The sequence below is a fragment of the Hydractinia symbiolongicarpus genome, chromosome 3, assembly GCF_029227915.1.
Source record: "Hydractinia symbiolongicarpus strain clone_291-10 chromosome 3, HSymV2.1, whole genome shotgun sequence".
NCBI classification, from domain to species: Eukaryota; Metazoa; Cnidaria; class Hydrozoa; order Anthoathecata; family Hydractiniidae; genus Hydractinia; species Hydractinia symbiolongicarpus.
The window spans coordinates 14,024,446-14,040,302 of record NC_079877.1 but is presented as its reverse complement, the minus strand read 5'-3'; the positions used below and the strand labels follow the sequence as shown (position 1 = coordinate 14,040,302).

The 15,857-nt window shown below is 32.4% G+C and overlaps 1 protein-coding gene across 1 annotated transcript; it reads left to right on the top strand.

Moving 5' to 3' along the window:
* The first annotated feature begins 4,075 nt into the window (after positions 1-4,075).
* Positions 4,076-11,874, top strand: LOC130635877 (uncharacterized). The gene is made up of 9 exons (XM_057445394.1): positions 4,076-4,340; positions 4,482-4,595; positions 7,346-7,504; positions 8,284-8,417; positions 8,803-8,899; positions 9,123-9,223; positions 9,578-9,741; positions 10,166-10,306; positions 10,981-11,874. Exons 1-9 carry the CDS (start codon positions 4,251-4,253, stop codon positions 11,082-11,084), a joined length of 1,104 nt encoding a protein of 367 aa, XP_057301377.1. The 5' UTR covers positions 4,076-4,250; the 3' UTR covers positions 11,085-11,874.
* The last annotated feature ends 3,983 nt before the right edge of the window (positions 11,875-15,857 follow it).

Sequence of the window (15,857 nt, the reverse complement as noted above, 5' to 3'; positions counted from 1 at the left end):
ATTAAGAAGTTTTAAAGCAAGATTAACCAAATAAAATCTTATTCTTGATAGGAAGCCATAGTAAGCGATGCATAGCCAGGACTAAACTTTCGCTTTAATTTCTATTAAGATGCGTCTTCTGGAATAAAAGAAAAACTATACTTACACATATCACCGCTCAAAATTGCATGCGCTCGTGATTTTCTTCACGAATGTTTTGTTTTAGGCAAATACCGACTCATTGGGTCAACCCCCTACGGCTTTTTGTTAGGGTTGTTGTTTTTTTATTTCCTCGCCTTCTGCGGGAGAAAATAATTTCATATTCAAGTCCTATCCCGGCAAACACTCCTTTTTTGCTGTGCTTCTTTTCCATGAGAGCGTGGAAAGGAGCATAGCGAGAGAAGCATTTTCCTGGCGTTATCCGCCCAGCCTTTGTTGTAAAACTTAATAAAACACAGACGTATTATCATACTCTTCTTTCTTTTTTCATTAATTTTTCTTTTTTTTCTTTTTTTATTTAACAATTAAATTCAGCAACTTTTAACGTTTTGAAATGTTTTTACAGTGTGCTCTTGGTATAGGTGGGATGATTATAAAAATTAGCAACAAATCGTGATTTATATTTCTGAGAATCTCATAATGTTTGATAAAAATACTCTCGGTCTTCATAATAAGCCATTTTATGCTAGGTGTCTTCGCCGTTTGTACAGTAGATTCTCAATAAAACGAACATCGAAGGAAAATGAAAAATAGTACGTTACATCGAGAGTTTGTTAAATTGACAATTGAAAACAATTGGTAATTTTTTCCATAATATTTATTTGCTTTGATTTTATGACAATCTATCAAGAAGGTGTTTAAAAGTAACAAGTCTTACAACTTAAAAAATTCAGTAGTAAAAAAAGATTATCCGCTTCTGCTTTAGTAATAAAATTTCTGCCACTTTTTCAGCATCTTTTGCTTGCCATTACCTTGGTGAAGACAGCACAACTGAAGAATTTCTAAAGCTTGATGGATTTGATCTTTCGTTGTTGGTAACATTTTCCTGATCTACATCATCCACATCATTCTATTTATCACCAGCTGCATCAAGCTCTGATTAAGTAAGCCGAGCGATGATTTTATAATCATATACGTAGTCACGAACTGTAAGATCAATTAAAGGTTCATACCTATCTTGAAACACTTCAGGCTTTGCTGCAGGCAACTCAAAAAGAGGCATCTTCATCAATCTGGCTTCGTGCTTGGCTTTTAGAAGTTATGCTGGCTTCCCTGAAGCAGTTATTTTCCTTGGTGAGTCGCATTCCCAAGCTGCAGATAGCAAAGCCATGACCTCTAACATACTAAATTTTGTATACGATTTGTCTCTATCAATGCTTGTAAAAGAGCGCCTAATAATTAAATGACGGTAAAATGCTTTTAAACTTCTAATATCAGCTCACTCCATGGATTGCATCTAGACGTTATGTTCGGCGGTAGAAAGCTAAGTTCAATTGCTTCCAGGTCCTCGAATGGGCAAAACAGTTGTTGATAATTATAGCGGTCTTGAGCTGCAATTTCTTAGTCAAACTTCTTTACCCATATCGGAAAACAAACCTGCATTTATCTAACTCGTCTTTTGAGAAGGATAATGACAAGTCCAATTTTCACAGGAAGACTTTCCGATTTCAAACATGGGTAGATTTTTTTCTGTAGCATTGCAAGCAGCCAATGCTTTAAGTCGCACTTGGTTTTTCTTACCATTACTATAACGCCCTTTCCAGTACAAAGACTTATCTGAAAGTGCTTGGTAGAAGAGACTGATTTCATCAGCGTTGTAAATATCTTTCGGCTAATACTTTGACAGAATGGTTGACAAATAGATAGCACTCCAACTGGCTGCCATTTCTGCTGTTCTGGCGTTCTCTTCCCCTAACACAGATGTAAAGATAATATTATATATATATTTGCTTTTATTTATCTACACATCAGAGGCATGAACTTGTGATAACTCTGATAGTTTTTTGTTAGGCTTGGGCTTTATCTTTGATGATAATTGTTTATGATAATCGTTTGTAAAAGTATTTGCGTTCTAAAATTGTCAACAAAGGAGAACCTTAACCCTAAAGACAAACACGTTGTCTATATGAAGAAAAATTAATAGATAGTTTGGGATTTGCCTCTTTTTTAACTTTTGCCCCTAAATTGGCTTATTCAAGTTCCAAAATATTGCGCTGAAAGCCTTCACAAAATGCAGGAGATTATATATAGAAATATAGATACGCCATATTCTATGTAAGATATATTTTCAAAATAAGCAGTAGTAACATCGAAGCAAAATAAAGATAATGCAGAGAAGGACTATAGTATCTGACAACGACCAGTCCTCCTTTGTATATTTCCCGAATACTTTAAGGACAAGTAATTTTCGCGGGCAGAAATTTTCGCAAGGATAAAAAATCGTGAATTTTCGCAAATTCTACTTCTGGAAGAAATTTTACAGAAAAAAATTTCGCGAATTTTCCAAAATCTTCATTTTTGGGAACAAAAATTTTTGCGAATGACAATGAATTTCAATGAAAAAAAAATAGATGGACCAAGTGTGATAAGTGCGCGGTGTTAACAATGCTTCAAACAAGACCGACAACACTCTACTTAGAATTGGTTCACAATATATATACTAAACCTGTGGAAAAAAATTGATGGGGGAACTTATTTTCAATTTCGTGATGACACTTCCTCCTTTAACTAGTACGAGATCAACAATGCTTCCAGTGCGTCTCAATTTCCACAAAGATAGGACTGACAAACCAGACATGATCGAAACTGCCAACGCATTTGTTCAATCGGACGACAACAGAAAGCAAGTACTTTAAGGGCAGAAATTTTCGCGATTTTCGCGATTTTGGCTTTTTTTCGCGAAAATTTCTGCCTGGTAAGAAATTTAACCTGAAATTCGCGAAAGTTATTTTCGCGAAAAATCAACCTTTTCTAAAAATCGAAAATTTTTTATCAAAGTTTTAAAAAGCAGAAAACTCTTAAATAACGAGGGCTCTAAAGACAAGGGTAAAAATAACAACTCTAAAACTGGCTCCAGAGCCCGGGAAATTAGCTAAAAATTGAAAAACGGAAGGGTTTTAATATTTTCGTATCAGAAATTTTAAATTTCAAGACAAAAAACGAAGAAAATAGTGAGGCAATAATTTGGCGATTTTTTCTATATAATATTTGATTGTTTCTTGTATCAAGAATTACTCGATAACAATACAATTTTCTTGCTAGACTATCTTCTTTTTTTTTTTTTGCCGCTTAAAAAAATTTTACGAATATCTCTACTCCCATATGCAGAATTTTGATCCAAAGTTGAATTTTTCTTTCTCTTGTTTTTCTTCAACGGTGTGGCGGGCATGCTATGGAGCATATGTGTATATTGATGAATTAATAATTGATTAAAACACATGACAACCCTATAAAAAACACCACTTCTAGTCAAAAAGGTGGGGGAGCTTTAGCCCCCCTAATCCCTAGGCTCTGCCGGGGGTGTTTGAGAGCAGAAGAATACAGCATATATGAAGTTAGAATTGCAGGAAAACTAATTAATTATTTAGGTTATAGTGACAGAATGAAGGTTTCCTTGTAAATTAAAGTTAACTGGAAGAAGCGAGGTTTTGAATACTTTTACAAAATTCCTTCAAAATTAAAAAAAAAAAATTACACTGACAGTAATTTTTTTCTTTACCTGCGTTTCCTTGTATTCCAAATTAGTGCTTCGTGAGTTCGTTAATTGAGGTATTTTAGGCTCGCGTAGAGAGGAAATTTAGATTGAAAAACGTGTTTAAAAGTGTTTAAAAGACTCTTGTTGAAAAAAAAAACAAAGGGAAAAGGGTTCGCAAAATAAAGGGGTGTTCGTGTTTGGGTAAAAGCAATCGGTATAAACAAGACACCTGGGCTTTTTGTTTACACTTGGACGGAATCTGTTCAGGTTGGCAATGGGGGTAAATAATTAGGAGTAAAATATCAAACCAATAAAAAGTCATTAAAAAATAATTTTTAAACATATGATGGCAACTATCAACGGCTTTAGGATTTTTAATATTCAACTAATGGAATACAGTTCATTCTCTCTTTTGTTTGGTTTAGGGTTTTGTCCGTCGAAAATTTTCCCACGGTTACGTGGTAAATTAAATGACGTTTGCATCAATCAAATATCGAATCAATGAATTGAACACGACTGTTGTTTTTGTTTTGCTGAAAAAAAAAATAACGAACGGGAATAAAAAAAACTTGGGAAAATGGCAGGAGCTTCTGCAGTTTCTATGCTTTCTTATAAGGCCCCTCGTTGGGCAGCGAAATTGAAAAATATGCCAGCTTCCTTTATTAAAGTAGGTGCTTTGTTATACTGTTTAAATTTTAGCAAATTGATGTTTTTTTTAGTGAAACTCGGCTGCGAATTTGTTGTTTGTTGCTGTTCATGGCTAGTTATATTATAGCTAACTGTTTTAGGTGTATTTCTTTATGTTTAGCTTGCCCATAGGCCAACACCTATACAAGAATGGCAATTAGATGAAGCTATGGAACCATTTAAACTTTACATAAAAAGGGATGACCAAACTGGCAATCTACTGTCTGGAAACAAGGTGAGCTTCTTATGATACAGAGGTAGACAAAAGTTATTAATACGTAATATTTCGTTGGTATATCAACCAACTTTCTCAAACGAATACTTTACAATTTGGTAAAATCTAGAATATATACTATTAAAAACGTTGCCTTGGTAACATAAGAAGGCAAGTAATTAAAAAAAATAAAATATATTATCACTAACTTAATGGTTTCTATAGCGTTCACTTATTAAGAGGATGGTTTCTCTCTGTCCGTACGTTTTTTCCGGTTCCAATCGTGGGTTCCGTATAGACAGCAATGCTGCGTCACCAACGTTCCTATCCAAAACTTTTCCTTTTCCAACAATAGCGAATCAATTTCACCCTTCGTAAGATTTTCAACATTATTAACCACGTCAATAATAATAAAACGAATGTTCCGCAACGCGTCGTTGGTACACTCTTCCGTAAAATGTCATACTATTCTACAGGATGGCACCTTCTTTTTTATATGCAATTTGTAATTTGGCAGTCTTGATTTCCAAGATACAGTTGAACCAACTCCTTGCTTACCACAATTTTTACATAATGCAACATACACAACGTTACTTGTGGTGCAAGTGCTGCTCCGTCTAATTCTAAATGTATTCCTTGTTGCAAATGATGTTAGCTATACAAGATGTTTCATCAACATAATTTTTGCAAGAATCACAATTTTTGTTGCACTTTATATAACCAGATGACATATTTGCGGTAAGATCAGGTTCCATATTGTATGGACTGCTACGTAGTAAAAGATCTCTCAGGTTTCGTTCCCTTTTATTCGCCACTAGTATTGATCCTTTGGGAAAGAGTTTGTTAAGCTCAGGTTGTTGTTATAGAAGTGATAAATTGCGGTTGATTATTGAGCTAACGTCTGGTCCCCTGGGATTGAAACAAGCGGTGAAATTGACTGGATTCTTTTGAGAACGTTTCGTCATCTTTTTTCTTGCTTCAATTCGTGTCATTTGTGAAACCATTTGAAATGAATGATCCACACATTTGCTCTTGTAGCCCCTTTGTTTCAGATACGATGTGTATTCCTTAGCCTTTTTCTGATAATTTCCGTCACTACTACATATTCGTCGAAGTCTCAATGCCACACCTTTAGGAATGCCTTTAATAGATGATTTATTATGGCATGATGTAGCATGAAGATACAAGTGTGAATCAGTAGGTTTGCTATAAACAGTGGTAGAAATAAAATTATTACTCAACTTTAATTGTAGATCCAAGCAACACAAGTCACTACGCCCTATTTCAATTGTAAATTTTAAATCTTCGTTCAATGAATTTAATAACATAAAAAATTCATTTAATCTTTCTGTTGAGCTACACCAGAGTGACAAACAGTCATCACGATACCAGCCATAGTATAACATTTCAGGATAAGTAGATTTCATGGATTCAAAAACTGCATCATCAATAAGCGAAATGGTTAAATCCGCATATGAACAGGAGTTTGGGGCACCTGTTGCTGTTCCATTTTTTTGTAGTAAGTTATCACTGGCAAATAATGAGTTGTTGTTAAAAAGGCATATATTGAGTCCTTCAATGATGCATGAGGTTGACAGCGTTTTGCTTGCTCGTTTATCCAAGGCTGCTTTAACTGCTTTTATGCCATTCGCGTTATCAATACTTGGGTACATGTTTATAATATCAAATGATACTAACATTGCATTGTCTGGAATACCATTAGCGCTAATTCCATCTATAATGTCGAGTAAGTTTGCAGTGTTTTTTATGCAACTACAAAGATTTTCCGTTAACGGGGCACAAACAAGTTCTATAAAATAAATATATATAGAACCTTACCATAAAAATAAAAAAGTAGATAATAACTTCACGAATATATTGGTTGTGATGTGAGGTAATGTCGTGATTTTGAGTTAAGATGAAAATGTGCATGCATAAAGGCAAAATTTATGAAGAAAACATGCGAATAGGCAAAGAAATCAAGTTAAAAATGCGAATTATGTTTACTCCTAAAAAGTGTTGATATATAGTTGAGAAATCAATTATAGCTCTTTTGTGATCTTTTATTCTTTAATAACATGTAATAAAATATAAATTAAGGTTATTATATACCTTAATAAGAGACAATTTTATATTTGCTCAATAAATTTTTGCAAAATTTAATGTTGGAGATGATGGTCGCAAAATGTTTCATTTGGCAGAACATATTTTTGTGATTGAATACATTGTATCGAAATTTGTGGATTATTACCACATATTTCCAAAATTTTGTGGTAATGTATCATAATAATTTTTGTGAATGGCAAAGATTCCGTTACTTCAATACATGCAAAATCAATATTTTGCACATATATATATATATATATATACATAGCTATCTGAAATTTAGGTATTTTTAAATGTGCAACAAAGAACTTAGCTTAGAAATAGTATATTCTGTGGAAAAATGTTTTGTGGATGACAATGTGGCATAACATACTTTTGTGAATTTGAGCTTAATCTTTAAAAATCAGGTCTAAAAGATACTTTGCAAAAATTTTCTTTTGCAAATAAATTGACCCTTAATCAGACAGTCAATCTGCAAATAAATTATACCTTTATCAGACAGTCAATTTGCCTTATGTTGTCTTTTTCTTGGATGTCAGGATTCATACCCAGATACAGAACTTTAACATTCACATCTTCCCTATATGTATATATATTTTATGTGTGTTCCATAAGTTGTATATTTATTAAATGCTGTTGACATTATTCCTGCTTTTAATTTTAAGGTGAGAAAATTGGAATTCATTTTAGCAGATGCTATTTTAAAGGGAAGTTCTTGTGTGATAACATGTGGTGGTCTACAATCTAATCATTGTCGAGCAACAGCAGTTGCTGCAAGACGACTTGGACTAAAATGTCATTTGTTACTAAGAAGTCACAACTTGGTATGTTCAGTTTTAGTACTTAAATAGGAAGTTGTAATTGCTAAGTAGAATATATTTTTAAAATTGTTTTTCCTGTATAAGTAAAACCTTTATTTTAATAAAAGGTCAACAATAATGCTGGTGACAACGATAGCAAATGTTTTTCTCAACTATTTTTCAACTGGAATTCTATAGTGCAAATTCTAGTGCAATTCTAGTGCTTACAGTAGGGATATTGTCAGTGAAAATTATAGATTGGAGCTAATATTTGTTGTGCATATTTACTTAGGTAAAAAATAAATTTAAAAAAAATGTTTTTTATATATATAATATATCTGAGTGGTCTCTGTTACCCAACTGTCCCATCTTTTGTGCTTAAAATTGCACAACCAAAACCTTTATTTGTATTTTTCCAAGTCAAAAGTAAAATATTAAGAAAAAATAGTCCTTTAATATGTATAGAAAAGTGACTGCTTGATTATATGATGTCGGAAACACCAAAGTCTCTCGAAACTTTCACAAAATCCACAAAGTGAATGCAGTACATTCCTTTATACCTTTCATAAAAAAAGTTTCAAATATGGTTGCCATAGAATTGAAATTTGCATGATGATTGATTTCACAGCAACTATATTTCCTTAAAAAAACACTGACTGACCCTCTTTTTCTTAACCATGTAATGAGAACAATGTAACAGGAAAAAAAATGTGTAGCAAATAGACGATTATATTCTTGTAGCAGGGTCTTGTACTCTAACTGATTGGGAATATGATTATGGGTTTACATTTAAATTTGTGTAGGAAGAAGATGCAAAAGTGGTCACAGGAAATATGTTACTTAATCGAATTCATGGTGCTAAATGCCACATTGTCAAATACCAATCTCTAGCAGGTGGTTTAAATGCTAAAATGCTGCAACTTGCTGAAGAATTGAAGTACCAAACTATATAATTATTTATTAAACGTATTAAATATTTCTGAAATGTATTAAATAATGTATTCTATACAAAGCGTAAGACGGCACTCCACAGTTGGAAAGAACACATCAGTAATAATGTTCTAGTTTGTTATGTAAAGTGCGAAAAATACAGAAACCGTCAAGAGAGTCCTTCAAAGTTATTGATTAATTTGTGAAAATTTGAAGATAGCAATGTGAAACCCTAAATGTGACTACCAATTTTGTCTTCCAGTCATGCACATATGTAAAATGCACCAGTTTCTGAAAAAATATTTTACTGACAGCAGGATAACCTTTTCTAGACTTGTCACCAAGAAAAGTGGTGCATCAGAGTTTGACTTATACTTGTATTTATGTTTTAGAAAACAAGGTGAAATTCCATACATAATTCCACTGGGTGGTTCAAATAATCTTGGAACATTTGGAATAATAAGTTCGTTTTTGGAGCTTATGGAGCAGGTAAAATTTTAAACAAAACATTCGTTCATCTATAATAATTCATGGAATAAAAATTTGTGTTTTTCAAATCATCAGATGCTGTAAAACTCCAAGGTAACCGATAAAAACATTATTGACCAAATTTCAACCACTTCCAACAACAACTTTGAGTTTTTTTGGTTTTATATCATTTAGCAAATTGGTGCAAAATTCTTGTTTTTGGTAAAGGGAGTGATATTTTTAGGATGTTCTAAAAAACTTCGATGACATTGTGTTGGCCACTGGTAGTGGTGGTACATTGGCTGGCCTTGCTGTGGCAAATTACTTAACTGGTGAGAAACTAAGGTGAATTGAGTTCTTTGTAAGTTTGCTGCACAATAGAATTCAAATTACCACTGTAATCTTCATAAGCCAATCATCCAGTTCGTTACATCTCTTATCAAGAAGATCCCCTTCTAATAATGAAGCGTGTAAGAGTCAATAAAGTAATGTTGCATGCTTGTACAGTTTATTCTAGTATAGTATACGAAATATTAATATTTTTTTAAACATTGTTATTTTTGTTTTTATATATATAAATATATATATTTTTTATGCGGGTTTAATTATAAAAAATGGTTAAATGCCAGTAAAAGAATGGTGAAAAATACATAGTGTATCCTGTGTAGGTTAATGTATATGTTCATACTTTGATTGCAGGGTACATGGAGTTTGTGTTTCCGATGACGCTGATTACTTTTATAAGTTTATTGAAGAAAACCTTCTAACTTATGGTATGAAGCGAGCAAAGGCTAGACAAATATGTGATGTTATTGAAGGATATAAACAACCAGGCTATTCAAAAACAACTCCTGAGGATTTAGGTATGTTAAAAACATTTCATAGTTTTAAACAGCATATCAAGTTAATTTTAGGGGTAAAATAACTTATAACGAAAGATCATTCTGCTGCATTGCCATTATGGTCATCCAGGCTCGTAGGAAGCAAAATCGTTTTTATATGGGGGCAATGATGATATAGTATCTACCGAACGGCCTACTGCGATTGGCCTTGAGGAGCAAAAATCTTTGAAAATAGACAGTTCAGAATATAATATATAAATCCTATGCAACTAATGTATTTTAAAATCTCATTGTAGTTTGTGGCGATTAGAGAAAGAGAGCATTATGCTTTCTCTCCTCAAAAGTATTGGAGACGGGAATGATGATCTCCGTTGTCCCCTCCACCTCCCCCCTGTTGCTACGGGCATGACATGCTAGTTACCATTTAAATACACATATCTTCTAGATCTTCTTGTGACAATCTGTCAACAAAGTGGAATTCTATTGGATTATGCATACACACTTAAAGCTGTAAAGGGGATGCTAGCTGAAATGAAGACAAATCCATCTCGATTTAAAGGAAATCGAGTTTTATATATACATACAGGTAAAATTCGTACTACTTGTTATATTTATCTTAAAGTAAAATAATTTTCTTTCTGACCTGGTCGTTAAAATAAGGTTACTTACATTTTTTATATTTAAGTTATTTCTCGTATTATATTTTTATTCATTTGCATATACTTTATTTTTATATAACGTGTGTGTGTTTTTAAAGAGTTACGAAACGAGGTGTTGATCTTAGACGACTGACACGAAGGTCCAGCTCACCGTATATTCAATGTCCATAATTTATTCTACTAAGCGCTTTTCTTGCTTTTAAATCAAGTTGTTTGATAAAAGAACTTTTTTGACCTAGCTAGGTTGCATATAAGCTAGCTAAAGTAATAACAATGACTTAACAAATATATACTTAAAAAATACAGCTCCTCCTGTTTCTTGCTTGCTCGAACAAACGTTTCATTGTTATGTCTGTATCCTATTTTTATGTATTTATTTTCTGGAAAATATCGTTAGAAATTAGAAAATCACAACAAAGTAATTATTAATTAACAGTTTGTCCATATTCTTGCAATAAAGTAGTTGTACCCAATGTTATGTAAATGTGCAAGGATGAAGAGTAACAACAATAACATCTTACTTGAGCCGTTTTGTAGCCCTTTTAACTTTACTCACAAGCAAAGATAGAAACTGACGGCAAAAAATATCTTCTTTTTTTAGGTGGCACATTTAGTATATTTGATGGAACCGTAAATGATATTTTAAAACAACGAAGTGAAAATATCCACGTGTGGAATGATGACGAAATAAGTGAACAAAAATAGCGATCGATTTTTTTTAACCGTTCCATTTTCAAACATTGATTGTATTTCTAAGATTGTAGCTTTTAAATGGTGTGTGTTAAATTATTGAAAAGTTGTAGAGTTTCTGTAAATAGGTTTTAAATGTGCGCATATGGAGAAAAAGACATTTATTTTTTTATTACAGGCTGCGATTGTCAGTATTTTTATTATTATGATAATACGAAATACTATGACCCGATTAAAACGGTAATTTTTTTTCATGTTGCGGCCCAGCATAGAATAATACATACATAAGACTAGAGTATAATGTCTACTAGTTTCCTTTTAAAACTGGACTCCGCTCCGTAATCGGAATGACGTAATCTTTTTAGCGGGGAAAAAGGATTAGGCTTTAGTTTACCATGGACGGGATAGTAATAATGACTATAGCCATTTACAGTGAAATAGTTGAAGAGAGAAGACAACCAAGTATAATTTTGGATTCAAAATTCATAGGATTCATATAGTATGTTGTGTTTTAAAAAAAAAAACAGTTTGTATAGATTTATGCTATTATGACTTGACGGTTTCGATTGAACTGATAAACCATCGCCGTCCATGGTAAACTAGAACCCAGTCCCATCCGCGCAATATCCATAATGGCGCATGTCCTGTCTGAATCGGTTTATTATCAAGCTTGCTACCTTATTAAACGTAGTTAGGAATTTTATGTTTGATTTGGAACCTTGTATCCTAGATTTATTTGTAAATTATTTATGTATTTAGTATTTTATTCTCTTTTTTATGAAAATAGATAAAATAATAACCTTGACCTCATTTTGTATTTTTATAAAAAGTGACCAGCTATTTTTGTAATACATATACCAGTAGACGTCCGTTAATTCGAATGCCGCCTAATTCGAACTTTTCGTTATTTCGAACAAATTACCAAGTCTCTTGAGTTTGGTTTAATAAAGTCATATATTTTGAGCTGCTTAATTCGAACTCCGCTAATTCGAATATTTTGCTAATTTGAACAATTTTTTAGTCCCAAGGTTACATTATGCTTGTTAATTCGAACTTTGTGTATCGATAAATAACATCTTATTGGAAAAATAAAAAAAACGCTTTCATTTTTTTTTTTATTATTATTACATCAATGGTAAAAAATTTCTTTCAATTTATCAATTAAATCGGCATTTCCAATAAAAATAAAGATTACAAGGGATTTTTCCCATCTCGAAGCAAACAACGTTGAAATATTTTTATAACAAGTTGTAGTAAAATTGTGATAAAGTTATATTAGCATAAAACCTTAAAACGTTTATTAAAATTCTTGTTTCTGAACTTCCGATAATCCAGACATTCGTTAATTCGAACAAATAATTTAGTCCCTTGCGTGTTCGAATTAACGACGGACGTCACTGGATTCCGATATACTTTATATCAGGTTTAGACTAAAAACAAATATAACAGCATTTTTGAAAAAAACGCGCGTAGAATTACATTGTAGTTAACGCAACATTGTTATAAACTTAAAGTTTTATGTCTAAAGCACGATGTCTATTTTCATCTTCAGTGTTAAGGCTTGGTTTATTGTCATCGATCTGTAACGTTTTCAATGTCACTGACGTCATTTTAAGCTTAGTTTTTATACGGATTAAATTTTGCGTTTTTCGCATTTTTATAAAAAAATTCACATAGCGAGATTTAATCAACAAATATATGGCTTTTTTTCTCTTTTTCATTTGGATGTAAAGTCAAACTGTAATTCTCCAAAATTTTAAAAAATCCCCTCAAATCACCTCTAAAAGATTATCCCTCCTCAATTTTAATTCCACAAACTTTTGCGTGTTTTTTATTTTTAAAATGCATGGAAATGCTGCATATATACAGTAATAATTTGTTCTTCACTCGTCGCGTAACCTTTAAAATCTCAAATCTAGATTAAACAAATTAATTCAAACAAGACGTATGATATACGTAAACAACCTCGCGAATAAAGTTTACAAAAAGCTGTCAATCAGATTGTGATTTCTGTTACGAAGTTAGAAACGACATATTATGCTATTCAGATAGGCTATATTTTGAACGGAAAACTCCTCGAATTTGAAGCCCAGAAGAGGAATGCAGAAAGTTGGTTGTCTTCGTTTCTCTCTTACGTAATGTTGGGAAAATTTTGCAGACTACTTTCCAGGCATTTGGGAGACCTTAAGTCTGCTTACATTCACCTTTGTAAAGTTTGATGGAGACACTTTTACTTTACCAGTTAGTTAAAAAATGCTTTTGAACACTTATCTTATATAACAGCAAAAAAAAAAAAGAAGTAAAAATAATTACCAAGATGAGATTCGAACACACGACTACTCCCGTTTCGGTGCTCAGAGAGGCAAAAATTTCCATTCTTGTGGGACACATTTGCGTTTTAATACAAGCTCACGAGCTTGTAAAAAGAGTATGTATAAATGTCTTATATCTTCCTTCCGATTAAGAAAAGTTCTGCTTTAACTTTTGTGTGTAGCTCTGTATTTCTTCCTCCAAGGTTAGCTGAATTGATATTCCATCGTGTTGCATTCGTGAAAATAAACTCTATTCAACAAGGTTTTTTGCAAGATTGAGAAATCTTCCTCCTCCTCTCCAAATGGTGTTGAGAAAATTACAACATGTTCGTGCATCAATAAATAGGAAATACTTTTTAATACACCTAACTAAAGGAGCAGCAGCTTTTATTAACATTCCTTTCTGATCACTTTGTTAAAAAATAAAACTTGGTATTAACCCCTTGATTGATACATAGCATTACAATGATGTCAGTATCTCCAGTTGCAACAAGAACAGAATTTCGTTCACCTACATTTAATTTCAGTATCCACATAATACCATTACAATGGTTACCTCTTGTCCATCCTGTCTCAAGCTTATAATTCTCAAAATGGATTCCTTTGATTTAATACTATGAACCTATGCTATGAACCGAATAATTCTTCTTTTTTTGTGTGTGTGTTAAGTGTTTAACACGTTGGAAAAGTAATTTGTAAACCAGTGTAATCATGCCAACCTTAGAGTTGGCGAAAGCTCACTTGCCAAAAAAAATAAAATATTTGGATATTTAAATTGTCATTTTATTCCACATCAATATGAACCGACTTACCTGACAAAGTTTGGTTGTAGTACTTTTTTATCCTGGGTTAAAGCTTTTAATGGCTAAGTTAGATATTTTATCACAAATAGCTTATTGCATATGAGGACATTTGAAGAAATGCTTTGTATAACTCGTCAAAACTTGCTGTATGGCAAGATGTGCATGAGAAATTTAATATAAGTAAATCTCCCGGCTAATCAAATTGTCTCTTTTTTGTCACATGGTCAGCTCTCGCCAAATAAAAATGTAAATAACAATTTTTATTAAATACAGTATATGGTTTACTGAGGATGTTTCATCGCTGCTGTTGTAGAAATTGTAAAAAGTGTAATTTTATCTCACAAATCAGACAGACGCGAGTAGAGTTTATAAGACAAGTTTCAACAAGAATTCACTTAAAAACAATTTTTAAAATTTCATAATGTAGATTTTAAGGGAAATTTCATAGATGTTGTTAAAGAAGATTGTAGAAAAACTTACTTTGGCCGTCAAAGAGAGTAGAGTCTCGTATTTTGTTCGTCTGTCATCTTTTCGCAATTTTTTAGAAACCAGGGCGTTATAAATATCAAAAACCGCATTATAATCGCATCTAGAATTATGGTAATTACCTCCGTCCAAACAAGTTTAAAACAAAAGGTGAAACCAAAGAATGAGTCTACTGACAAAAACATTTTAAAATTTTTTTCTCGTTGAAGATTTAAATAAAGCTTATAGATAGAACCACAATGGCTGACTCTTTGAACGCAGAGATAATTTGTGGCAAATCCAATGACAGCAGGCGGTACAGATCACATCATAAGAATTATGGATGTTTAGCAAATACATTATAAATTATCACATAGAAATCATGAACTAGGAAGTGTAGTAAAAGTGATTAAAATAAACTTCTTATGATACAGTGCCAATTTATAATGGCTTTGCAAATTATATTTATAATGGGTGGTTTCCATATCACGACCTTTGAGGCCAAGTTGCAAAAAAAGTGCAGTGGATTTCCATCTACAGAAGGTGCTTTATCCTCGTCAGCAATTTTCCTCACCTAAAAACAAAATTTTCCACAAAGGCTGACAAAGAATTAAGTTGGACGAACAGTTTAAACTATTTTTAAATTTTTGGTTTTTGAGTATTGTTATTTGGTGAGCTACTTACACCAAAATACAAATCAGTGCAAAGTTTGGATACATCTATAGCGTGACGTCAAAACGTATTTTATAGCTATAGAAAGTTGAATAGAACTTGAAGAATATGCATGCCTTTCTTCAGAAATGTTAGTATTATGCGCAAAAATAATAAATATGCGTCAAATATTCTCTCCAAATATTCTCAACATTAGGACCTCAGGACCGACCAATCTATTACAATTACCATTGATAGAACTGTACAGTAAAATGCTCGGGCACAATTGGAAAAAAAATTAACAGGCTCTACATTTAAGCGGTGACAATTTTTTACTTCAACTGAACAACCAATCCTAATCCATCTTGATTATCATCGCGCAATACTTTTTTGCAAAATTTCAAATTTTAAAATGGCTGACAACAACGAATGAAATTGATGTTGATTTGACACTTTGATAAAAAACAAATCAGGAAAAAAGACTCGAGTATATCTGCATATGCAAAAAATTTTGAATACTTATTGGTGTGAAAGGGTCTACGTGGTGGTTCCTAACC

What these genes read in the sequence shown, in the direction of transcription:
- LOC130635877 (XM_057445394.1), top strand. Translation starts at nt 4,251, where the DNA reads ATGGCAGGAGCTTCTGCAGTTTCTATGCTTTCTTATAAGGCCCCTCGT. An exon ending in ATCTACTGTCTGGAAACAAG is followed by an intron (nt 4,596 to 7,345) that starts GTGAGCTTCTTA and finishes TTTAATTTTAAG; the next exon opens with GTGAGAAAATTGGAATTCAT. An exon ending in AGTTTTATATATACATACAG is followed by an intron (nt 10,307 to 10,980) that starts GTAAAATTCGTA and finishes TTCTTTTTTTAG; the next exon opens with GTGGCACATTTAGTATATTT.